Source organism: Eublepharis macularius, chromosome 9, assembly GCF_028583425.1.
Source record: "Eublepharis macularius isolate TG4126 chromosome 9, MPM_Emac_v1.0, whole genome shotgun sequence".
Classification (NCBI taxonomy): domain Eukaryota; kingdom Metazoa; phylum Chordata; class Lepidosauria; order Squamata; family Eublepharidae; genus Eublepharis; species Eublepharis macularius.
In genome coordinates, this window is record NC_072798.1 from 74,883,088 (window position 1) to 74,910,370 (window position 27,283).

General features: G+C 40.0%; 1 protein-coding gene across 1 annotated transcript in view; it reads right to left on the bottom strand.

The window, feature by feature from the left end:
- DOCK4 (dedicator of cytokinesis 4) overlaps positions 1–27,283 on the bottom strand; it is a 336,163-nt gene that overhangs the window by 167,307 nt on the left and 141,573 nt on the right. Inside the window, exons 2-8 of the mRNA XM_054987847.1 lie at positions 21,790–21,873; positions 20,877–20,917; positions 19,320–19,375; positions 18,244–18,340; positions 16,015–16,163; positions 12,441–12,525; positions 11,032–11,183 (exon numbers count right to left, since the gene is read on the bottom strand). Of these exons, the coding sequence (XP_054843822.1) occupies positions 11,032–11,183; positions 12,441–12,525; positions 16,015–16,163; positions 18,244–18,340; positions 19,320–19,375; positions 20,877–20,917; positions 21,790–21,873 (664 nt within the window). The remainder of the gene's footprint in view (positions 1–11,031; positions 11,184–12,440; positions 12,526–16,014; positions 16,164–18,243; positions 18,341–19,319; positions 19,376–20,876; positions 20,918–21,789; positions 21,874–27,283) is intronic.

Here is a 27,283-nt window from a genome sequence, read left to right on the forward strand (position 1 = left end):
AAGCATTGGGAACTGCAATCAAGAGCAGGAAGACAAGCAATGGGAGAGATTTCTGAAATACCCCATGAACTATGACCCTCTTCCCCACTGGATCTTGAATCAGGATGTTTGGCGTCTTATAACAATGTGAATAATCTCTTTCTCACTTGAAGATTACAATTGCCTTTCTGATGGGCACAGGAAATACCTCCACGCTTCAATGAACTGTAGGAGATAAGATAGCAAAAACCTCTCAACTACGATGCCTTCCATTCTTTGAGGAAGCTGTGCAACCTCTGGATACCAGCAGTCTTGGAGAAAGCTTGCCAAATCCTAAACTCCTGACTATAGTAAGACTGCATTCTTAGACATTTTCATGGGAGTGACACATCCCATTTTCATGGGAGTGAAACATCTTACATCTTAGTAACCCATTTAGGATTGCTCCTGAAAGCATTTACTGCAACCTATGACCAAGAGGATAGGGATTTACTCAGCTGTAAAGCTGTTTGATGGGATTTTTAAAGCCCTGTTAAACTGTAGGCAAAGAGATAATCGGTTAGATCCAGACTAAATTGACAATTCCCACCAATTCCCTCTTCCCACTGCTTACTCCACTCATGTTGTTCCTCAGGGTCTCCCTACCTTCCAAGCTAAGTATTTGCAGAAATCAGTGGACTGCAGAGGAAGGGGAGGGAAGCAGAAATGTTGTGCTTTGAAATTTAATCTGGACCCAATGCACAATTTTAATAGGTATATTAAAGACTTAACATTAGGAGGAATATGTAAAAAATAACAAACGTATTTGCTCTTTGAGAGGGAACAAATTGGCTTTAAGCAGCCTGAATAAATCTTAGTCTGTGTCTCCACTGATGATATATGTGTTCATGTAAGGGCAATGGCATATACAAAGACAGCGGTGTTTAAATTGACAGAAAGCAGCAGATTAACCTGACACAGAAGGGGCCAGGAACAGACAGACGGCTATAATAAGACTCTCATATCATATTGACACAGACCTGCAATATACACACGAGAGATGAAAAATCATATTCCAGCAGCATCTTTCACAGGAAGGAACGGCTAAGAATTTCTAAGCTAGTCTCTGTTATACTGGGAAAGGGACAGGCTATGATGGAGTGATTGTTTTGTGACTGCTTTTTTGTTTTTAACTACATGGGAGGTTTACTACTTTTCTAATTTAAATTTTTGCATACCGCTCAAGAAAAGCCCCTACCAATCAACACCACAGCAAATTTAATATTCTAAGCAAATCAGTACAGAGGGCGACTAAGACTTGGCTTTTTAGAAGGGTCTTTGTAATTTAATGGCTGGCTGGTAGTTTTATAGGGTGATTTTATTTAATTGGATCATTTTATGGTTTCTTTTTATTATATTGTTTTAGGATGTTATGAACTGCTTTAGAGGTTGTTATTTAAATAAAATATGAAACTAGGCAAACAAAGCAAGTGAGATTTCAGTGGTGTTATCTGTACAAAAAAAATTGAAATATCGGGGTGGGGGGGACCCTATATCCTGCCTTTCTTCCACCACGGAACTCAGGGCAATGTACATATGGGTTCCCATCCAGCAGTGACTGGATCTAGGCCTGCTTCAGTTCAGCAAGGTGTTTTCAAGTTTATATCTTAATATTCAGGCACTACAATGACAGAAAAGGAAGAATGGGCAATTTCACACTCTTCTCCCCAGTGTAGTCTCCAGAACTATATGGCTATAGTCTATGTGGGTCCCACAGCCACAAGAAACAACTTTTCTGGGGTTGAAAATGACTGCTGGGGGAGGAGAACAAAGGAAAGACCCGCAATTCTTGTACCCATGGATCTCTGGATCCAAATTGCACCTTATAGGTTTACCTGTAATCAGGGCTTTTTTTCAGGGGGAACGCGGGGGAACGGAGTTCCAGAACCTCTTGAAAATGGTCACATGGCTGGTGGCCCTGCCCCCTGATCTCCAGACAGAGGGGAGTTTAGTTTGCCCTCCGCGCCGCTGAGCGGCGCGGAGGGCTATCTAAACTCCCCTCTGTCTGGAGATCAGGGGGCAGGGCCACCAGCCATGTGACCATTTTCTCTGAGGGCAACCCACTGAGTTCCACCACCTCTTTCCCCAGAAAAAAAGCCCTGCCTGTAATCCTTTATCAGTGGCAGCATGATGAATGAAAGTTCCTACCTTCTAGTTCCAAGACTGTCAATTTGGGCCATTGAGATTCTCATGTCAATGACAGATACAAAATAACCTGGATGACAAGACTGCCTACTCATAATGCCTTAGAATTAATATTGTTAATGACAGGCAGTGTGAAAATAGTGAATCCAGGAGATGTTCAGGTCCGTTTTCTACATCAACCATGAACTCAGACATCAGCTTATGGAAAGTCACTCTCAGTGTAAGTTCTCCAATAAATACAATGGCAGTGATGACCACAGAGCTGCTGTGAGGACTGACAATATAAATTCCAAACTTTGAAAGTCAGGAAGTAATATAAATCATAATTTTAAAAACAAAAAGAGTTAAGTCACAGTCAATGTTTTTTATTCTGCTCCATGGTCAACTAGTTCTGACTATGCCTTTTGTGGCAATTCAGAAAATTCAAAGAAATAAGCAGAATTTGTTCAAGATCTGATTAAAAAATCAATGCTTTTTGATTAAAGAATTGCTCTTATCTGAGTAATGTTATAACTGGGCCCTCCAGCAAGGCTGAGGTCAAATTGTTTCCACATATGATCGCAGATGGTTAAAAAAAAGGGAGGGGGGAGTAAAATATAGGCCATTCATAAAAAGTATAAAAAATAAAGATTTCTGCATAGCCCATTTATATATACTAAACATTAAAATTAAGCACTTCACAACAATGCTTATTTCAATCCATAGATCCGAATGTAAACAACCTATCCAGTCAAACTTGCCAACAAACGATAGCAGAATAGCCTCCAAGGCACAGAAGTACATATTTCCCGCAAGAAGGTAAACAGGTCATATCCATCAAAAAAATTTATTATGTACCCATCCATAAAACTTTTTCTGGAGCAGCAGCATAACAGTCACATCCTTCAGATTTCATTGTAATGTTCTGAAGAACTTACTATTTCCCTTCGGCAAAGTTGTGAAGCATAATAGTCTCCAAATACTTCTTATTTTCATGTGAGCATGCAATAGTTGTGTCTTGAAGCTACTTGAAGAACTGCTTCTGCATTTATATTTAGAGCATGAACCAGCCAAAATTATGTACATTCCATTTATTTCAACTGAAACTTTCAGACCATGTTTAGCTCTCTTTCATTATAATTTGCAAGACCAAAAGTGCTTAGCTTTGGCCCTTAAAAACAGCCATGCTCATTAACACTTGGATTTCAGCCTGTCTTTCACTTACAAAAACTTTTAAAAAAATTGTTCTACAAACGTTACGAGTGTTCAAGATTCAAGGGGCGTAAAGAGATGGTTGTAGTTATTAGCATAATATTTCTTTAAGAGTTTAGATTTCATCATCATTGACAATATGATGTTGCATATACATCTACATTGTGATTCCCTCTATAGTCATATTAATTGTTAAACGAGTTTAGTTAATAATGATGTCAACACCAAAAGGAGTTAGACATTTATTGTAAGATACAGATATCAATGGCAATACTCCCAATAGACTTGAATGCCACTGACACCTTTTAAATGCATGAACATGCACAGGAAGCGTCAACACTTTTTGATCTCCTATCCTTTTGCACAGGGGAAGAAAATGCAGATGGTGTAGAGTACACAACTGGATCCCTGACTCAGGCTGAGAGCATTTCAAAGGGGAAAGAAGGTGCCTGACTTTTCCAAGGACATGTCTCATACCTGCTACAACCTTTCCTTAAAGTTAGGCAGTCACCCACTGCTTGGACTTGTTCTTATTGTGCAATAAGCTTCTGGGACTTCAGCTTGTTCTTATTTGGCCCTTTGTAATGTTCTCCCTGAGAAAGGAAGGAAGGCCCCCACAGTGTCTTGGTTTTGTAAACATAGTCGGGCCACAATGCCAGATGGGTCTTTAGAAGAGCTAAAGCTTATGAGGGATTTTTTTTTTTTGCTGTGGAAAGTACAAAGATGGTTTCTTGTTATTGTTCCTTATAACAGGAATGTTTTGTTTTTAAATATATCTGTTGCTTTTTGAAGGTTATCTTTAATAATAAGTACTGGAAACAGTTACAGTCTTTGATCTCATGATCTATAGGAAATGCAAAAGACAAGACAGCTGACTTAGAAAGCTGCCATCTTGATCAAAGCTTCTGAAATCAGAACATGTTTCCACCTACTCTTCCACAACTTGTATAGTTGCCTGCCATGTTTCATCTCTGCAATTAGCTTGATGCTCTCTTGAAAACCTGCTTGCTTACTTATTCTTCACACTGGAGTAGAGCTGACCTCCTTCCATCTAGTGACTGTAGCCTCTGTTTCTCTTCTCTCCCATTTGGACACAAACTAGTTTGTCATCATCCCAAGGCACTGCACTCTTGCATTTTCTGTTGTCCAAGTCTTTGTTGTCTTCCACAAACTCTTCTCCAATTTTGAAGTGGACAAAGTAGTTTCAGAAAGTGCTTCTTGGGCGGATAGAGAAGGAGTTCCCCATTCTGTTCAATAACCTTCTGGGGCTTCAGCATTTTTGCTATCTTGGGAGTTGCAAAATCAATACTTAAGGCCAGCATATAGCTGTCAAAATTATCATTAGAAACAAGGTTCCAGGTACCACTAAAATCCACAGGCACTGTTACAGACAAGCAGCAACCACACCCAGAGAATACAAGAGCTGAGCATCTTTGTACTTCATTTCTACTGCACCTTTTTCCCTAATGGGGACCCAACTGGCTTACAACATTCTCCTCTCCTCCATTTTTCATCATAACAACCCTGTGAGGTAGGTTTGGCTGAGAGCATTTGGCCCGAGGCCATCCAGCAAGCGTCCTTGACAGAGTCGGGATATGAACCTGGGTCTCCCAAATCCTAGTCTGAGGGCCAAGCTACACATGACAAATGACACTTGAATGGCAAGTGTATTTCTCCCTGTTCACTTGCCCTCCACTCAATCCACTTGCCGTTCAAGTGTCATTCGTCATGTGTAGCTTGGCCCTAAGACTCCAAAAGGAGGGATATGAAGATTTTTAAACGTCTAAGTTATAAATTGGATCAATTTGCTATCTAAACCTACATATTTAACAGAACACTATTTAATGTTTCTGCCCGAGTTTCTCTCACTCCGCTTCTTTCTGCTATTGTCACTGGGACCAGATGCTAACTCTCCCTATACAGACAACAATATAGTCTTGATGAAATTACTGGTTCTCGCTAGAGCCTCAGGCTACACACTCTTCTTGCACCTTAATTGGAAACCATTTATGAAACCATGTTTTTCTTGTCAATATTATTGAACCATCCAATTTCCCCCCTCAACTTTCAAAATGATCAAATTATATTCAGTTGTTCAGGATACCCTGCTTGAGAAAATATTACAAAAAGTAATGGAAGATTATTGAGAGCAAGTCCTGTCAGCAAGGTTCCATCATGGTATGGCTGAAATCTGTGAGGAATTTGTCACATTCAGACTTTCTGAGGAGGCACTGACCAGCTGAAGCAAAAGCAACAAGACAGGCATGTTTAAATTGTTTGTTAACAAAAATGTGAACACGTACGGATAATGGGCAAGGGAGTTTGCCTTCCTCAGCTACCGCCAATTGCCTTTTAAAAAAGAGAGGTGAGAAGACTGGATGGTTAACAGTCAGAAGACTGGATGTTTAACAGCTGACTAATGGTTGAGAGGGAGCGGGGGGCGGGAAACAGGACAGTTTCAGCGGGAGAAGGGTTAGGAGGTCCCTGGTTAGGAAGGGAGTCCTAGAGGATATTTAGATGTTAAATAGAAAGACAAGGTAAGAATGCTGTCCCTTTAAGTCAGTAGATTTCAAAGATCTGGAACTGTAAATGAGTCTCAGTTACTGTGTTACAGTAAGAGCTGAAGAGAGTGGGAGAAGAACAAGTCACGCTTGTTTTGTGAAAGTTTTTTTTTACTCTTCTGAGCTGCTCCTGTCTACCAGATGTAAGAAACAAACCCAGTTTGTGCATAAACCCCTATTTGTCCACTTCTTTGCCTCACAACAGTGTGGGTATCTTTCCTAGAAAACTTTCTTTGTGGTTAGGCAAGTGCAATGGTTGGTGCTACTCAACAAATCATTATTTGCAAATCCAGATGTCACAGCAAACCACAGTTAGAACCAACCAACCATAAACCTTTGTTTGAAATCCTGGTTTGATAACAATGTCTTCATTTGGCCATCACAACTAACCAGAATTTGATCAAATCAGTATTTCTTTTGTGTGCATGCCAACCTGAAGGGAATTTCAAAAGCAGTTTGGGCTATCAAACACTGTTGTTCAAAGAAAAAGAATCAAAATCTGAACAGGGAGTACCCAAGCATCTAGACATGTTTACAACTGCTTTTTGCAGCCTATCCCTTGTTCACACAGGAATTCCACAATGCATTTTTTAAACAAAATCTCTGCTTACCAATATAACTGAGAAACTCAGGTACAACAAAGCTGGCACATTTATTTACAATGGGTAGGAACCATTGAGTGGCAAAGTTTCCTGTTAACAAGAAAGCTGAACAAGCTTACCGCCACTGTTTTGACAAAGGATGGATTAGAACAACATGGCTGTGGTTTTTATTCTCTTTCACAGACCTTGTGGTTCTCAGCACTGAGTGGCTTTGAGTGCAAGAATGGATAAAAGAGAAGGCTTAGAGTTCGATCCTTTGCAGAGTTACTTTAGTCTAAGCCCATTGAAATCAATGGGCTCAGACTGTAGTAACTCTGGAAAGGACTGCACCGTTAGTTTAATATGTTAATCACGAGGATTCCATCTAGACAGCTGGTGAATTATTTATTTACAACTCAAAAGAATCTGCCTGCCTTCCAAATTCACACAAGCATGTATCCATTATAAACAAATCTGAAAAAAGAGACAGAAGATATTCTCAGCAGGTAGCGCTCGTAATGCAGCTTAAATTCCACTAATGGCTTTTAATGCAGAGGAAGCAAAGCCTGGCAAGCGTTATGGATTTTCCTTGCTGTGGAAATAACTTCTGTGCCATGCTGCAAATAATCTGGTCTCCTCTCTTGTTTTCATTACACATAATGCATATTTAATAATATGATTTTACCTCTGAAAAGAAAAACACAGCTCAGCAGTAAGAAAAATAGCAGTTTTCAGAGACTCTGAGAATGCCCTGAGTACATTTGCTACAGTCACTTAGATATTCACAATACCCAGTTCCAAGAGTTCTGATCTCACAAATATGGATGGTTTAACATAAACATTAGTTTAACAAAATTAAGCTGCACTCACTCTACACAGAAACGGAGAGAAAAAGCCTAACAGCCACCTGACAATCTTTACCCGCATGTCGGAATTGGTTTGGCAGGCTATTTGCCTGGATGGAACAATTGCATGCTCTAGGAAAGTGACCAAATTGAACTCTAACCACGTTGACTCAATAGTTATTCCCATTAATGTCCACAGGACTTACTCCCCAGTCCAAAGAGCTGAACTACAACAATTCAGTTTCCTGTCAAAATAAGAAACTGAATCGAAAATTTCTGCCATTTTGCAACATTCCTTGAGAAATAGTCTTGGCCGCTTAGGCTATATCCACACACATTGCTGGATATAGTTAATACTATTGTCTTACAGCAATCACTAGCAACTGGATTCTTAGTTGAACAGTGTAGGCTCTGGTGTATCTTAGGAATGATCCTGAGTGGATGAAGAGAGTTTATTCAGGAACTACAACTTGGACAGAAAGGAGAGAAACAGAATAGATACTAACTACCTCAGTAAACAGGGAGGAGGGACTTCCAGGAAGAAGCAGGAATCAGCCTAAGAATACCAATCTGGAGACATGCGAGAAGGACAGAAGAGAGGAGGAAAGAAGGATCCCTGTCAAGAACATGCCTGTCTTTTGCATTGATGCTGTAGCCATGTTTTTACAACTTTGGTTTAGGCTTTTAGGCCTTCCTGAGAAATCGTCTTGAGAAACTTGCAGAGCTTGAGAGAGAGCGCTTTTGTTACACAGTGACCTTGTGAGATAAGACAGCGAGCTAGCCTCGTTAGCAAGAAGGAGCTTCCATGGTACAGTTTTTACCAATTAACATTCTTGTCTGATCACACCATTTTGCACCTGCGAGAGAGAGGGGTGGCACCAAAGCGGCAGACTGGTCTTGCTCCTCCTTTCACACATATGTACCTAGCAAGAGTGACATCCGTTCTTGGACTCCTGATTGGTCAACAGGCATGGAATCATTTGAGACTCCAAGAACCGTAAATTAACTACCCAACATGAGACTTTGGGGCTCCAGCCAGGTAATAGCCTTTTATGCTATTGCTTCAGTTCTGTCTTTGACTCTGTAGGGTGGAAGCTTTGCAGTGACCATCCTTTCGTCTTGCTATGCTAAACAACTGAAGGCCTGTGTGCCTCTACAAAGAGACTCTGTATTCTGCCTAACTTTTGTTTTGCCTTCTGGAATACCGTGGTATGTATAGCTAGAAGCTTACATGCTATGGGTTTTGTTATTTTAATCCTCACAATCTGTCTTGTCTAATTTTGTATATCTTTTGCACCTTAAATAAATTAATTATATTTTTAACTTGTGTGGTCCTTGTCTCTGAAACCTCAAAAGACCAGAAACACCCCATGCCCTGATTCTTGACCAGCTATCAAGGTAAAATTCTGTTTTGGGAAACTCTGCTTGCAAACCAACCTTGAAAGGTAGACTTTCTGTTTTAAGTCCCCTATAGGCTTGAAGTTTTCTCCCTTACTTCATAGCTTGGGGATAGTGTAAGGGAGTGGTGGCAGCTTATTAGGCTAATGTGAGAACAATCTCTCATTGGCAAGTCTGTTAAAATTCTGTCTACAAGGAACCAACCATGAGTGTGTGCGTCTCTGCCCTCTGAGCTAGGGAAGAACCACGGAACTGCACCTGGGATCCTTGATAATCCCACTCTGACCCGCTGCCCCTTGCAGGTACACAAGTCATTGTATTTCCAACAAACAAGACAATCCAGTTGCAAATGATTGCTATAGTACAATAACACAACATCCAATGAAACACGGAAGCAGACTCCAACTGACTTGTTCTTAATCCTAATATTTGATGGACTCCCATGTGCTTCGTTCATAAACAGGCTCAGTAAACAGAGCTATGTTTCTCAAAAACTGTTATCTGAATCCAATTCTAAACCACAGAAACCCTAATTCACTCCTGACAGCATCATCAAGACCACATCAAGATTCTGAATGGCTTCCTACACTTGCCTGAACTGGCCCGACTGCCTCTCTCCCCTTCACTTATGTGACCTGGCACTGACGGCTGCATTGGTAGTAGCTGTGGCCATGGCCAATCTGGAGGCCTCAGAAGACTTCTTCCCTGCTCCCCAGCACCTAGACAGTTTTCCAAGAATCTTTTCATATAAGACCTCTTTTTGTGGAAAAACAGAAAAAAATCCTTTGGGTACACAGACTGTATCAATTTCATTGACTGACCAATTGACTTTCCATTTGGATGTAAGATGTCTCACTGGCTAGAGAAGTCAACAGGATTCCCATCATCTGAGATACACTATTTTGTAGCTTTCTAAACATAAAATTTACTTAATACACAGCTTTTTCTTTTTGGCCTTACCAACATTAACTATCTCACTGAAGTACTGAAATGCTTTGTTCTGTGTAAACAACAGTTATTGCGAGACTAAGTCAAGCATGACTCATAACACTGCATGGAACTAAACTCCATGGTAGCAAAGGCCATCCTCTGACAATGTGAAGAACCAAGTAATCACAGTTACAAAACTTTATAACACACTTTATCGCCATTTACTTCAGGGCCCTTAGCAATTTTATATACGGGTATGCTTAATGAAAATCATGAGACCTAAAAATCACAAAAATAACCATTTCCAAGTCTTGTAATATTCTGGAATGATAACACTAATCCAGGATGCTTTGGAATCAGGAAACCCCCTCCCTGAAAAAACCATGATTTGTTTCAAGTTCTGGCAAATGTAGAATTTTCAGTGGAAAAGAGTAGGGAACTGAAATGAATGCAGACAGGAGCTTGTTTTTTTTTAAATGCTGGTGGCTGATTGGAATCCTGCTGGCCACTGCTTGATGGCCATTTTAGGAATTAGTAGAGAGAACTTAGTGTGGCTGCACAGAGCGGGACCTACTTTGGGGTCTGTAAAATCAGTCCCCTTTTTTCAATCTGCTTGAAACGTATAGCATCTGACGAAGAGAGCTGTGGTTCTCGAAAGCTTATGCTACAGTAAAGTTGGTTAGTCTTAAAGATGCTACTGGACTCTTTTCTATTTTGTTACTACAGACTAACACAGCTAACTCCTCTGGATCTTGAAACATAGAGAGTCTTTGGATTAGAGGAAGGACTGTGTTCTGTGTAATTTTGGTGCTGTTAAGTGCAAAAACAGCTGCCTCCAAGCTTCCAATTAGTCTCCCCTTCCCTTCCCCATCAAAAAGAATGGCCACAAAAATCATGAAAGCTAGTGAATTTTGATCATAAACTGGCAACGCCCCCACCAGAAAACTACCTAATCACATTAAACATTTCACTCAACACCTCCGGATCCAAAACCACAATGAAAATTTTCTAGATGCACGCCCGTAGTTTTATACCAACAGGTTTTTGATGAATATCAACACGTACTAAAAGAGGAAATTAACACGCTTGCACTGACCATATATGGCTCCATCCCCTAATATTCTCTGGTGTTCTTCTATTAGGAAAATAAGTAACCATCTACACTTTTGCACCAGGTCAACCCATCACAGTCAGCAACCCAAACTACAGAATGATATTTAAAGCAACAAATATAGAATGGGACATATATATTCATTCAGGAGACAAAGTTTAAAAAGGCAAAATTATTCTCTTGTTCAAGTAAAAGCAAGAAAGGACAACACAACAAAGTTCTGACATGCCTCCGTGGAACGGCAGCACTACCTGATCGGTCGATTCTCTTTACTATCAAAAAGCGAGAAGATGACTTCCAGTTCTTCTCCCAGATTGGAGCACATCAAACTCTTCATCTGGACAAACAGATGGTGGCTGCTTACTTGCACTGGCGTGTCTTTCTTTCGATGACGATGCTCCATCTAGGTATTGACATCAGTAACAGAAACATTCAGATGGGACACAATTATTTAAAAAAATACACAGTGACTGTAGTAGAAACTGACTAAATATGTTATTTTGGATGCCCTAAACCTTTAATTTTTCAAATCATTTTAATTCATTCTTTTCCATTTTATTGTGTGTTTACGCCTTTCCTCCTCTGCCAACTTCCCAGTGAAAATACCACCCTTAAGCCGCTTTTATCCTGCTGGGGAAAAAGAAAAATAGACCCATATTTGGAGGATTTTTTTCCAATGCAAACACAGTGTGTCTTGCTAAACCAATAAAATACTACTGCTGAGTTTAGTTCTAGAAGCAACAATTCCTGTAGTTGCCCATGCTTCATAATTAATGCAAAGCAACTATTTTTAATTTGGTATTGTTAAAATTACTAACATGGTTTTATTTGCTATGTTCTGGCTGAAATCCAGTCGCTCAAAGATGCTCACAAGAAGTCCTTACATGCAGGAGTTTTCTTTCTTGTAAGCTGAAGACCACAGCTCATGCACTGGGATGTTAAGTCATATGCATTTGCTTACTCTGAATTTCAAAAACAACAACAACATTGTGTTTGTCTTATCACTACGGTTCAAGGTCTGTGCACTAGATAGGAAGAAGCTGGGGTAGCAGAGCACATTTCCACAACACAAGTGCAATCACCTAAAACCTACTCAAACACCAACCTGGTGTTACATCTACATCAGCTTCTTGGTAAGTTTAAAAAGTGCTATCAAACTCTCAGCTATTTCTGTTAACACAGATGCATACGGATCCAATTTAACCAGCTTTAAATAAAGATGTGCACAAAACCCAGCTTGTGTCAGGCTTACATACATTCCTGGCTCTTCTCTTCTCCCTTCTCGTTCAGAATGCTATGAAGGAATAGTGGTTTGATTCCAGTTACCTCTGATGTACAAGAGCAGGATACTGCTCAAATGGAAGTAGCAGGATTATAGACAAGAGCTAATTTAAAACGCTAATTTAAAATCTCAACTTTTGGAGGAAAACTACCTCCAATTAATCCATGTCCTGCATTCAAGTGTCAGCGTTAATCAGAATTAGTTTTCAGCCAGTGTTCCTTCATCACGCTGTATGTCAGATGGGAAGTAAGAGGAGCCAAACACCTTCATAAGAACAGCAGAAGATGGTATGGACATTTTTATTTAGGACCAGTTAAATCAGATGTCTGAACACAGCACAGAGAACTAGGATAAAGTGAGAATGTGTAATTTACCTACCAGTCTATAAAGTTCTGTAATGCTGATCTCCTCTGGATCCACCATAGCATATTCCTTTCTTGGAACCAAGTCTAATCCCAGTTGTCTGTAAGGAAATATCAAAAGAGTTTGGCTAGTGAGAAATATTCTAAGGACCTAGGGAAAAGTTGTCCAAAAGCATACTCAGCCACAAGGAGTTGATTCAATTCCTTATCATTATCTACTAGAATTCTTTAAAACCGACAAACTCGCGTGAATTTGCACACGCATTTCTCCAAATAACTGAGCCCAGAACATAAAGATGAACATACAGTTATTCAAAGTGCAACACATACATTACTACTGTAACCATTACAAGGAAAGAACACCATTATTTTCTAAACCAGTACACCTCTTTCTCTTATAAAAGACCATTGTATAATTGCAAATGTAAAGGGAAGATAACTAGACATTAAATAATGATAAGAAATAATGGAATAAGACATCTGGTAAGAGTTACCAAAGTAACGGTGAGGGCAATAAAATACTAACCTGACATTTGGGAACTAATCGCTAGGCTTTATATGGCGGTGGAAAGTGCCATCAAGTCATAACAGACTTATGGTAACCCCTGGTGGGACTTTTCAATGCAAGAGACTAACAGAGGTGGCTTGCCACTGTCTGTCTCTGAAGCTTCATATTCAGGCCAAAAAATTTGTTTCATCCCCATATACCCATCTTGAACTTCTAATTGCTCTATGGGATAAGAGCTCTTATTTATCAATTGCTTTTTTTGTCTCTATCCTGTACACATCCTGTTCTTGTTTAAGGGCTTAGATCCACGATTTGTGCATCTATGTGCATGCATGTGTGCGCATATGTGTGTGTGGAGGTTCCTCAATGCCTCTCAGTTCTTCTGCAGTTCTTGTACCAAAAGGAACACTATTCTCAAAAGGTGTTCTGGTGATCCAAAGTGCTGCAGTAGGAAAAGAGATGAAAAAGTATGTAGGTTTCTGATTCAAGAAATGACAAGTAACAGGGGTAAGGAATAGATGAGTTAAATTAATCTGTTAGCAGATGGCGTATGCATGCAAAGCTATTTATTCTTAATAAATAGTAGAAACTTTGATCTGTAAACTGAACAAGCAGCTCCTTTCAGTAGATTAACACTCTCTTGGGAATTCCTGAAGGTACCTGACTTGCTTCTAAACAACTGGTGGACAAACTATGCATGCAAAAGTAGAAAATGAAGAACCAGTACAATCTGGAGGCATTTGGGGGCTAATTCAGATATTTTTATTGGCTTGACTCCATATGATTTATTAATTATAGACAATGGGATGAGTAGGATTTAGTAATGGCGCTGTTATTTTAGAGGTATGGCTTTTAATGTTTGTATTTTACTGAATTATTGTTTTTTAAAGGTTTGTAGCCCTATATTAATATTGTATTCCTGATTTTAACATTTGCATTGTTTTAATAGTGTTTTTATATGTATGCTGTAAACCACCTTGATCATGATCACTAAATATAGTGGAGAGGCGGTATACAAGTTAAATGATGGAGGAGAGTGCCAACTAACAGATGGTTTGCCATTGCCTGGCTCTGAAACCCTAGTCTTCTTTGGAAGTTTCCTATTCAATTTCTAAGCAAGGCCAACCCTGCTTAGCACCTGAGATCTGATGAGATTAGGCACTCACCTGGGCTATCCAGGTCAAGGTATAAAAGTTAAATAAAAAAAATAAATGAATAAAATCTTTTGCTTTCATACAAGAACTTCCCTAAAGCTTCCCTGCCACAATGCATTATCATTTAAATGTATTGCCATCACTCTCTACCATTTTCTAACGTCTTATAAATGATGTCCACCACAGCCTTATTGCTGTCCGTATTCTATTCAAATTCATTCTCTGTGTAAGGAACTCAAGAGGTGATTCTCATGCGGACCTCTTTCTAGAACTTGATGTGCTTGGCAGAGGTTGCCAAGGCCACAGCAAAACAGTCTACAAAGTCTGCAACACATGCAAAACAGTGTTAAAAAAAGAAAATCCTTATGACAACAGCAGAAGAGCAATCAGTTCCACCAGATTGTGGTTTTTTGCTGGAAACTAGCATCTACGGTCGTTTCCACACGTCCTTACCTTCGCACAAAATCGTGCAAAACTCATGGGATGACGGCGTCTTCATGGCGCGATTTCTGACGTCATCGCACAATGAAACGGAATCATGATGATGTGATGTCAGATATCACGCCATGAAGACGCTGTCATTCCATGAGTTTTGCGTTAGAATTAAGAATGAAAATTAATAATGAGAAAACCAGTTTTATTCCAGAGTCGTCGAGCTGCACTAAGCTGCCATTGAATTCAGTGGCAGTTCTTGATAAATAAGAAGTTGAAGCTGCATGCAAAGAAGAGGAGCAAAAGACTATGTCACACAAATGAGTAGGTGAGGGATATCGGCCTCCCTCTCCTACACTTTTAAGTTGTCAAAATCATGCAGCAAAAACTAGAAATGCACCTTTTGGTTTGTACTCTAGCATCGGCCAAGAAAGCATGTAACAAGCACCTGATATCTGGCATCTCTTGAAGAATCACACAGACGATCCTCCTGCCTCACTCTGAATTAGAATGCAAGTAATGATATGCTTTAAGCCTGTGCTGCCATTCTCAGTAGTAATATTGGGATGCAAAAAGCCCACTGGGTTCATTTTCCTGACACGCAGCGTGTCTGGAATAGGGATGAGCTGGCTGGCTTTTCAAACTCCACAAGGTACTGTCAAGATCAGCAGGAACCCTACCTGGCAACATTCAGATCACATTCAACATCAACACCTTGCTCTATGAATTTTTTATTTACAGAACAGGTGATGATATTATGTATTTAGTAACTGAAAAGCAATAGGCTTTGATACAGCACAAGTTTGGCAAGCTCAGACACAGGAAGTGGGGCGGGGGGGGGGAAGCTTCTTTGCTCTAAAAATTTTAACCTGACACTTGATTTTACACAATGTTTCCAAACAAGTATTCAGATGAGATCAAAGGCATCAGTTCAGATGCTTTCCATTTATGTGAGGGTTTTGTTCCTGTTCTTCAAAATGGATTAGGTAGAAACTAACCTTGCTGCTGTCATGGCACAATGAAACTGAATACTGGTGCAAGAACCTTAAAAGATATTATGCGTGTCAGGGTGCAGATCTGAAGACATTAATCTTGGGCATTAAATGCAACAAGCTTTTAGAAACCACGTTGAAGTCCATTCTTTTGGCACAATCCCATACTTTTGAGGAGCACATATATATTGTCAAGTTATTCATCTGGAATGTATTGTGCAGGTACTTCCAACTTGAGCGATGTGCTTCTTTCCAGCAAGTTATCACTCAGGTAGGAAAGGAGCATGGCCCCAAGCACACAGTTGGAATATTCATACACACTCCCCAATAGCATGAGACATATCACTGGACAAGGGCTCTCATATTAAGCAGTGGTCAAGTTGGGGGTGCTTGTTACATGCCACTCAGACAAATTAGTTTCCTTGTTCACATAAGCAAAGCAAGTACAATGAAGCATCATCATTACCATGATCACAAGTGCTTTAACCGTCATCTCTTACTCACTCATTGCCCCAGTCCAATCGAGCAGTGATGTGCCGTTTGACATCCTTCATCCTATCATGGGTAAGATGGCCCACTAGTACCTGGCGTCGCAGGTCTAGGATTTCATTCATTATGTGCCAAAGTCGGTGAAAGAGGTCCCCTTCATTTCTCTGTCAAATGCATAACCAAACCCTTAGGTGACCAAAATGATGAAGGTGAGTGGGTTGTTTCCCCCTGCAAGGTCACCCCTATCCTCACTAAAGACTCTTTACCTGCTTTGCTCTGCCCTGCCTCCCCATCCTGCCTACCTTTTGCCTGAATTTATTTTATTATTTTACTTTATGTATAACAGTTATGAATATGTGACTGACCCAAAGTTATCCAGCAAGCTTTCATGACAGAGCAGGGATTTGAACCTGGTTCTCCCAGATCCTAGTCTGACAATCTAACCACTATACTCCACTGGCTCTCCATTAAAGCCCATTGCTATATTATTAGTTAGACAAATATACTGTATCAGCCAATGTCAATTTTGGTCAAAGACACAGTCGCTTCTGGGATCCCACCAAGTAACACATTAAGAAGGTGATACAGCTGTTGCCATGCACAATCAGGAAGATATATATATTCAAGTCCTATCTCAGTGTGAATGTGGCCCTCTTTTCCAATATGAGCCCAAATCAACACCTAACTATGTCTAACAAAGGAGATCTTCCCTCCACGCAGCCTCACCTAAACTTTGGCTTAGGATCTACATTCAGCTTAAGAAAATGCCCTCAGTCTGGGCAGTGAACCACACAACCCCGTTAAAGGATTTGTTAACACAGTGGCTAGCCTTTACGAGCTTCAAAGGAACCCAGAATCCAGAAAGAGGGAAAGCATAAGTTTATTGGGTGGGACAAAATATCTGGACAGGCAAATTAGCAAACTCAAGCCATCAAAATAATATAAAAACATTCAGCATCGAACATTCAGGACCCAACATTAGAAAGCCCACTAAAAAGAGCAAAATATTAAGAGCACCCGTACAAATGTGCAACATACCCCACTCGAGAGTGGTGGGAAATACAAGAGATCAAAAAGGTAAAGTAGGAGAAGGAGCAGTAATGGTCATAGCTACTTTTCTGTATATGTAAGTGGTGAGCATGTGAAGTCCAGATGCTTGGCAGTCTACTGCTGTTATCAGCAGACAATTGATCCACAGCCATTGAGTTTAACAAGTTCCAGTACAGATCTATTGCCCAAGAAGTGGGCACTCTTATGGACAGGGAATTAATTTTTTTACAGTACATGTGATTTGACTGTAAAATCCATCGGATAAGCTTTCCTGGCTGCAAGTGCTATAGTATGCACTTTAAATTCTTTATAAACTCAGTCTTTCTGTTCTTCTGTGCATCAAAGTAGATTTCTCTTTTCTAAAAACATCTGCCTGCAGGTTACCTCCGATAAAGATGCAAGACATTTTAAAAGAGGCCAGTGTCTCATACTTGTGCTAGACAATCTTATCATTCTGTTCTCATCTAAAATTAATCCAGCTGACTGAGATTTTAAACTTCTTTTTGCTCTCATTTAGATCTTTATGTTATGGATGAAACATAAAAGCTGTGTTTCTTTTTGTTATGATATATATTTAATCCAAGTGGGGCAACCTGAGTCCCATGAGCAGGTTCACTTCTGGATCACAAACAGTGTGTGTAAAACAACTTCTGTGTAAGTGGCAGGCATGTTGTCACTGAAATGTAGAGACACAGAAGAGAACCGGCAAGCTAGAAAAACAAGTTGAAGGAGTTAAGCTTAATTAAGCTCTGCCATCTCTATTTTAAAAGGTGAGCCGATGTCCTATATAGTTTCACAAAAGCCATAAATGCCAACCTTGAAAAGGAGTGAAAAATGATACATCCAAAAGCAGGTCTTTTAACATGCATTACAATGTAACTGGTCTACTATTCGTAGAATGAAAATGAAATCCTACCCTCAAGTCATAGTTGACTTATGGAGACCCCTGGTGGGGTTTTCATGGCAAGATACTAACAGAGTTGGTTTGCCATTGCCTGGCTCTGCAAGCCTGGTCTTCATTGGAGGTCTCCCATTCAATTACTAACTAAGACCGACTCTGCTTAGCTTTTAAGATCTGACAAGATCAGGCTCTCCTAGGCTATTCAGTCTAAATTTCAAAAAATTAAAGTATTTAGCTTTATTTATCTAGAAAATACAATAGATATTTTCTAAATTGTCCCAGATCACTCTTACCACATAAAGTTGTTTCCACATTGTCCCCCAGTCTCTTAAAGTTGATGTCATCTCTGTGATAACAGAATCTTCCGTTGGGACAACCATTTCAAATTGCCTGTTGAAATCAGAATTTTTTTAAAAAGAGTGCTAATCTATAATGTTGTTTTACTTTTATTAAGCTTTAAGAAAGAAATATAAAAATGCTAGAACGGATAATGCTACATGGGATTTTCAGCAGCTTTAGGAACTTTCTGCTTAGGAATGTTTAGCTTTTGGAATAACTATGACAGACCAAGGAGTTCACTCTAATACTCCTAGAGGTTTCTATCACAATCCATTGCTGTTCTGGGAACAAGCATTATAAAAACACCAGCTTTGTCAACACTATTATTCTGAAATATTACAATAAGTTTTCTCATTGTAATATTTTAATTAATTAATTAATTACATACAAGCAATTTTCTTTTTGAGATGGGTTGTCGCAATGTTGGCCAGTTGCAGGTTATTCAGTAATTTAGGAGAATGAACCCAACAACTTATAATTCACAGTCACCAGTAACATTTTCATTCCTAAAAGGCTGCCATACTAGTCTAGAGTAGGAAAAAACAATAGTCCTTTGGGACCATGAAAACTATCGTCTGTGGACTATGGGCTGAGTTCAGATTGTACAAACCACAGGTCGAAAATTCAAAGTGCACACATTCTTTCCCTTCCTTTGTATGCAAATTCCACCTCCTTTACAGCTATTGAAATTAACTGTACTGCAGCATTTTTCCAGCACTAACCATGGTTATCGCAAACTGCAGCTTGTAAATCAAGGCCAACAAAAAGGGAATAGGGTGATTTAGATGTAATGATGATGCACCACAGTTAACTTTACCAATCGAATGGAGAGAGCTCAGTTAAGAGAGCAGGTGGGAAGAAGAAATGAGCAGGAGAGTACCAGCGCACAGAGCACGTCCTCTCTCTTCACTGGGCTTTTGAGGTCCTCCACACCCTCTTTGGCATCCTTATCCATCGCAATCATCAACCTGCACTTCTCCCACTGCTCCCTGGCCTTTGCTAAATTCCTGAACCCAAAATTTACACCTACCCTTTGTTCTTAACACATGCATTTTTCAAGTGTATATAGTTGGATGGGAAGATACCCTGAAAAGAGAAATGAAATTGCTAAATAAATACAAAAACAAAGTTAATGAGCCACTGAGAACATACAGAAAGCTTGGCACGAACAAATTATCTAAGAGAATGTTATGCCCGCTTTATGGAAAGGCTATCCAAAAACTGCATTCTTACAGTTCAGCTATATAAGATATTTCAAAGATGCAATTAATATGAATGGTGACAACAAATACTACAGTACTGCATTTAGGCATTCAGTTCATCAGAGAAAGGACCATTTAAAAGGTGGAAATCTCACTCTAAGTTATGACAATTCCAATGGAAAAGCAGGCTGAGGTCTGAGAAGCAAAAGTGGCAGTATGGCACAACCATTTCAGAAAGTTTGTGAAGAAGAGGCAAAAGCAAGCCTATGTTTTAAAAACCCACAATCTCCCTCTTTTCCTCTTCCTTATCCACCATCTTGTTAAGTCAGACCCTTCGTTCTATAACTATACATTAGGTTTTCCTCATATTCTCCCCAGGTCCACACGAAGAGTTGTGCACTGCAACTTCTGCACTGGGAACTCAATTCCCAAACATGTTTGGACTGAATTCAGATCAGGACTTAGGTTTTCTCCCCACCTCCCTCCCCTGAAACAGCCTCAGGGCTGGCCCCTATGAGGAAACCTAAGGGTACTAGTTAGTCAGTACATGTGGTTTCCCCCAATGGTGTCGGGAAGAGGTTTAAGGATCCTTTCCCCACATGCTGTAGTCATGATCTGAATAAGCCTACATATCTCTAGGAATTAAGTTCCCAGCACAGATGGGAATTCTGATCATACAAACTGGGGTGGGGGGCGGGGGGGCAGGGAGGGATACACTGTACGGGGAGGGATATACTGGCCCAGTGGCCAACAGCTGCGGCTTCTGTAGAATCAATTATTCCTCAAGCTCCCCAGTTCCTCAGAAGATTAGGGATCCAGTTTCTTCCTCAGCCCTTTTCGGTGGTGGATGGCTTCTTCTAGCCTTAAAAACATCTTTCTGGTGGTTACTGAAGCAGCCTTGGTTACTGAAGCTGGTTTCCTTAAGCTGCCTTTAGGAAACTCAGTTCCCCAGAGCTCTAGCATGTGTCATATTCCACCTTACTTTCCCTAGGCTCTACAGAAAGATGGCACCACAGCCATCCACCCCTATTTGTATACTCGTGTCCTACAATGCAGATGAGCAGTGATGGCTCAAACTACTGATCCCGAATGAGATCATTTCCAACAATTCTATAGTCCCCACAAGCTAGACAGACCTTTTGGTTGTCTTTCCTCCAAATTCCTTTTCTAATGACACCAAAGGCAGTATATCATAGTTTCCCTCCTTCTTCCCAAAATGTATTTTTAAAAGTTATAGTTGCAGATTTATACTTCATAATTTACTGAGCCGTAACAGAAAATACAAATCTTCCCTCTATACCATTCCATCTGAATATTTAAAAATGAGTTTATATGCATTTTCATCCCCCCCACCACCAGATTTATAAATGGGAACTCATCTTTACCTTGAGATTTGGGTTCTTTAAGGCAAATCCTCTATACCAGCCTGTAGAGAAATGATAATCAAGACATAAAATTGTGTTTAAAGTGATATATTATTTTCTCCCTCATATAGCCTACAGTAACATAAAGTGGTACAATTCACAAGGTGCAATCCCACTACATGTTATGGATGGCAAACTTCCACAGATATCAGTAGAACTTTATCACAAAGAATAATGTTCAAGATTGCTGTCTTCCCACCCACCCCCCACTTCTAAATTTCTGCTTCACTGGACATATATTAATGAGTCTTGGTATAAAATAAGCACCTGAAATATAGAATATGGTATAGAAAAACATGTGCATCAGTTGTCAGACACCTGAAGCAAAAGACACAGAATTCCAGAATCTAATGGCATTGCTAAACCCAAACTAGTTTCCAGTATATTGCATCCAGATTTATCCTGAAGTCACACCAGCAATGTTCAATAAATATTCTGTCCACCAGTATTGGGGGGTACTCTTCATACAGACAAGGTGGCATAGTGCTAAAAGAAGTGTATATGGCTCATGTTTAATCAGAGCACGGCTTGAGAAGCATTTAGATCTCTAGTTACTCATGGAAGCAGGAAAGACTCCTTTTGTCCAGTTATTATGTTTTTATTTATTGACTGCTTTGCTCATAGCAACTGGGGCACTGGCTAGATTTACGATCCATGATACGAAGACTTTTACCAGTATTCCCTGTAACACACACATCTCTGGACCCGTTTGCCTTTTGCTTGTGGAAAAACTGAAGCCTGGCTGAATTTTTCTATTAAATGGGCTCATCTACTGCAAACATTAGTTATGAAAGCTCCTGCTTCAATGTAATTGGGTGAGATGACCTCCAAGTCCCTTCCCGCCCAACAGTTCTGCGCGAATGTCAGCACTTACCATCACATTTCTCTAGTATTTGAACAGTGTCTCCAATCTCCAGAGATAAGCCATGAGGGACTGTTCCTCGAAAACCCGCGATTACTGTAAGAAAGATAAAATTCTAGTTAATCACACTTAATATAAAAAAAGCCATGTTAAACTTTCTCACCATAAGGAAAAGCTCGGCAGTTAATGAGCCGGGTTTTTCTCCCCTCTAAACTTCATAGTGCTGTAGGCGATATCAGCTGTAAATATCATATTATGAGGATGGCGGGTGGAAGATAATAGCCTTTTTATTTTTTTATCCAGAAAAAAGGGAAAGGCTTTCCTTAACAATAAGCAAGAAAAAGTATCAAACATATAAATGGAGACTTTCCACCTTCCTGCTGTTATGACTACATTTTACTCTGGAAATAGTATCAAAATATATATTTTATAGTAGGCAGCACTGCGGATGGAGGTGGAACGGTCCTTGCATGCATCCAGGCAAACATCATGACAACCAAATTGTGGCCAAACACTAAGAGCAAGAAGGAACCAAGATCTCCGTGGCCAGCCGGATTTATTTAGTTCACTTCTTGGAACCAACTAGTTAAAGAGAAACACCTTAACAAGATACAGCCTGTTTTAAACCCTCCAAATAACCATCAGAATCTCCTTTCTAAAAGTTTCTTTTTTTATGCCCTCTTCCATACTGTGGAAGAGTTGGGTCCAAGACGCTTAATGTTTCCCCTTGTTGACTACATTTTTTAGGACAGTTAAGACCTTTCTATTTATTTATTTATTTATTTATTTATTTATTTATTTATTTATTTATTTATTTATTTATTTATATTCAAATTATATTCCGCCCCCCCCCCCCCAATCAGCAGACTCAGGACGGATTACAACCAAGTTTAAAATCATTTTCACAGTATATACAATTTAAAACCATAAAACACCTTAAATACACAGATTAAAATACATACATGCATACACACATACACATACACGCATATACTATATACATATACATATATGTAAACACAGCAGCACATAGTCTAGATGACCACCTTTTTTTCCATCTCCGGAGCATTTTGGCAGGGAAATATGAGAGGTGGAGGTGTCACTAGTAGGGAGGGCACATGTTGTACTCCCCTGGCTAGAGGGCACCGCCTTGCATCAACCATATGCCTGGCGGAACAGCTCTGTCTTACAGGCCCGGCAAAAAGCTAACAAATTTCACCGGGCCCTGGTCTCATTGGACAGAGCGTTCCACCAGGTTGGGGCCAGGACTGAAAAAGCCCTGGCCATGGTCGAGGCGAGGCGGGCCTCCCTAGGGCCAGGGATCTTTAGTAGATGTTTATTGCTAGAGTGAAGAGTCCTCTGGGGTTCATATGGGGAGAGGCGGTTCCACAGATGTGCTGGTCCCAGTCCACATAGGGCTTTATAGGTTAGTAGTGAAGCTTTATTGGTTACTTTCTAAAATCAGATCTAGTGATGAGACTGCTTGTTTTAGCAATGTTTATCATGACTGGGGGTGCACTGAAATTGATTTCATGGGTCTTTAACTGATTAATTGATTTTGGTCACCCTAAGGTCTATGTGGAACAGCAGCTAATAGAGAGCAAAACAAAAGCTCAAGAGTGGAAACCCTAATCTAGATAGAGAAGCCATCAGAGAAGTTGAGAATAATGAGTCATAACTTGAGGAAGTAATCCCCTTCTTTCCCCTTGATACGAATATTTCGAAAGAGGCTTTAATGTGGACCAAAAATGTGGGGAAGATAAAAGTGAGAACTATCAGAATGTCAATACATTATCATGAAAATGCAGCAATCGCTATGAGCCAAAGACAACAGAACAGAAACTACAATCGGTAGCTGCAAAAAAGTTCAATAAACAAAATTATGGACACAGGGAGAAAGGAAATCCATCAGACCGGCTGAGAAAGCAAGGATCTAATAAGGAGGAAGCAGCTGTGGAATTGCAGATGTGCATGGAGAATTACTTATCAGCCCAATCAAGGAACTGCAATGATATTTCAAGACCCGGCTACATGACAAATTGCCTTGAATGTACCAGCTGCTCTCTCAAAGGCATGGCTTGTGAGCAAGTACCACAATGGGAAGTGGGAGGCAAGGGAAATGTACACGGTTGGTGGCCTCCTGGACATATTTCCTCTTCTACCATTTATAAGCTTTAAAAGCAAGTATCTGTGCAAAATGTTTTGCATAAAGGAAGTCCAAAGTCATCTAAGTTTCAGCATACATTTTTACAGGGGAATATTTAAATAACATACAAATTTGCATACAGTAATTGGCAAGAATGTACTAAGCAGTTAGTATTAAGGGCAATATGACCCTCACTCAATCATTTAAGTATCATACTCCATAAAAATAACCTGCATGCTTTTTCTGAACCCAGGACACAAAGGCACCCTTCCAGAGTTTAGTGGTGGAGATGGCAGTTTTCAACAAAGAGGGGAGAATTCCCAGCAGGACGCTTGCTCTGGAATATAATCAATATCAAACTGCCAAATAGGATACATTTTAAGAACATTTTAAAATATCTTAACTGTACTAGTGATTTCAGCACAAAGGAGCTACACACACACTTTTTTTCTTGGAAGCAAAGGAAATTTGTGGACTCTACATAGATCTACACAAGGTCTGCAACACAGTGGAATGGAACGGAGGTGCTTCCTTTCATCACCTCCAACTGGCACCCCGGCTTAGTGGATTAAGTTCTACCCTCAGCTGAACAAAACAATAAAATAAAATGTAAGCATTATTGCTGCACTGTTTTGCTTTAGCAATATTCTTCAGGTCAAGACAAGCAATTGTAATGTTGTTAAAGACAGGTATATCAGTGTCACTAGAGGGCTCACAATCTAAGGGCTGTTTCACTATGATGCCAGTGGTTACATTCTGCACACAGCAGGGTACAAGAGTGGGCCATGACCAGGCGCTCCATCTCCCATATGCAGAGCTATCATATCATATGGGATTGGTGGATCCACCAATGTGAGCGATAGATCCATCAACATGATCCATTCATGCTACTTTTTTAGACAATGGATCGTGTGTCATGTGGCATATTGGTTAGAGTGTCGGACTAGGATCTAGGAGACCCAGGTACGAATCCCCACCTTGCCATGGAAGCTCACTAGGTGACCGTGAGCCAGTCACACTATGTCAGTCTAGTATAGCCAGGCAATGCATCCAATACGGTACACAAAAGTCTGTATACATGGCTCCCATCTATCTGATCAACAGAAGAAATAAGTGTCAAAGCATGTGATGTGGCACTTGTTGACTTAGTTGGACAATTTGCAGAGATTTCTACCTTTAGTTTAGTTTTCAGTTCTTAATGTTTGCAAACATAGCAGACAACAATACTGGCACAGGGCTCGTACGCGTCTCTTTTTCTGCTACAAAATTTCTGTTGCAAGATGTCCCCAAAGAAAGCGCTCAAGGCTTGGTGCTCCATTCTCCATGTGTAGAGACATTGCAGATGAATAATCTCCACTAATGTGATCCATCCACTCCTTTTTATGCAAATAAAATAAACCTTTCAAGAGCATGCATTTTCGATAGAGGAGATTCCCACACTCTTGCATTTGGGCTCACGGAAGGCAAGCTTGTAATTGTTAGTAATAACCATGAGATTTGAAACTCTTTCACTATAAGGACTTGTTCATCCCAGTTTAATTGAGTCACCGAGATTCAATTTTATCTAATCCTTCATCCTCCAAGTGATCACACAGAATACATTAAAGCATTTCAATATGACAGTATTGCATTGTGAGGACATATTAATTAAGCTTTCTCGTTTTTTATTCCAAATGCATTTTTAAACATGCAATGGTTAGGACAGTATTTTCAAAACAGACATTTCATGGAAAAGCAAACTGCATTTTGCTACAACTAACTTCATCCTCCCCTCCTGATGTACTTTATAATAGTCTGGCACTGACCACACACCAATGAAATCATAGAACATGGACAGAGCTTTCTGGAAAATGTAGGTAGAGCTAAGTAAAAGACACAGCTGTACCCACACAACGCCATCACAGAACAGATCCACTCATGTGATCCATCTGATCTCTAACATCTACACTGATCCACATGGTAACAAGACCAGCATAACTCTGTCATTTGGTAACAGTATTTATTTGGTGGTGTTGCAAATCTCAGCTTTCACCTGTAACAGTATCCAATAACATCTCTAACTTGTTTTCAGAGAAAGACTTCAATCCTATGTATCCTTATCTCAGAGTCAATCTCACTGAAAAAAAGCAGAACTTATTACAAAGAAACAAGCATTGGATTGCACTATATATCCGATTTATATTGTATATAACTTTGGAAGGTAAATAAAAAGCTACCTAGGACTTCACAGGAGCCATGAGGAAATAAGAAAAACAGTAACTTTTATTGACTTCCTTGGATGAGGATTAAGAATGTTACGCAAAGAAACTTGAAATCATCTACAAGTGTAACACAGAGCATTTGCTGGGCTCATCCAGTTATAATGTTACAGTTGTCAATTCCTGAGCACAGAGAGCACTTATCAGGTGACCTTTTAAACTCCCGAGGTGAGTTTACGCAACCTTAGGAGCCTCAAAGTCCAATCCTATGCTGAGTTACTCCAGCCTGAGCCCTCTGATCTCAATGGCCTTGGACCGGAGTAACTCTACACAGAACTGCACTGTCAGAGTAACTCCTCCTAGAAACTCCAATTCTTTAGCCAGCTTTCCGTTGAAACTTGGCTCTAAGATAGGCACATTCTCCTCCCAAAGCATTCACTAAACCAGCCTGCTTTCCCTAAAAGCCATGCTTTTAAGTTTCCTGAAACAGGATTCCTCCAATCTCACTCCCTGGAAGCAGAAACCCTATCTGACTCAAACTAAAAAACCCATTTTACAGATTTTTCTCTTCTCTACTCCCACCCCCAAAATCTGGCTCTTCCAGCATCCCATGGGTTCTGTTAGCTGCTCTGCACACACAAACAGGCATACAGGAAATTGGTGACTGACCGAAAAGGACAGGATCTTTGCCCATGCATCACATCCATCTCGAAGGATTGTTGTGAGGATAAAATGGAGGATAGGGGAACAATGTAAGCCACTTTGGATCCCCACCGGGGAGAAAGGCAGGGTATAAATAAGTAAATAAATAAATAAAATTAATAGAAGGGTGTGACTCTGCTTGTCCTACTTTGATCACATCATGAGAAGACAAGATTCTCTGGAAAAGTCAATAATGCTAGGAAAAGTGGAAGGCAGTAGGAAAAGACCTAAAATAAGATGGTTTGACTCAATAAAAGAAGCCACGTCCTCCAGTTTGCAGGATCTGAACAAGTCAGTTAATGATAGGAAGTTTTGAAGGTCTTTCCTTCATAGGGTCACCATAGGTCGGAGGCAACTTGATGGCACATAACACACACACACAACTCTGCTCAGGGTTGCACTGACAGCCTCTTAATTTTTGAGATGCAGAAATTAAAATTTTGTGCTACTAAAATTATGA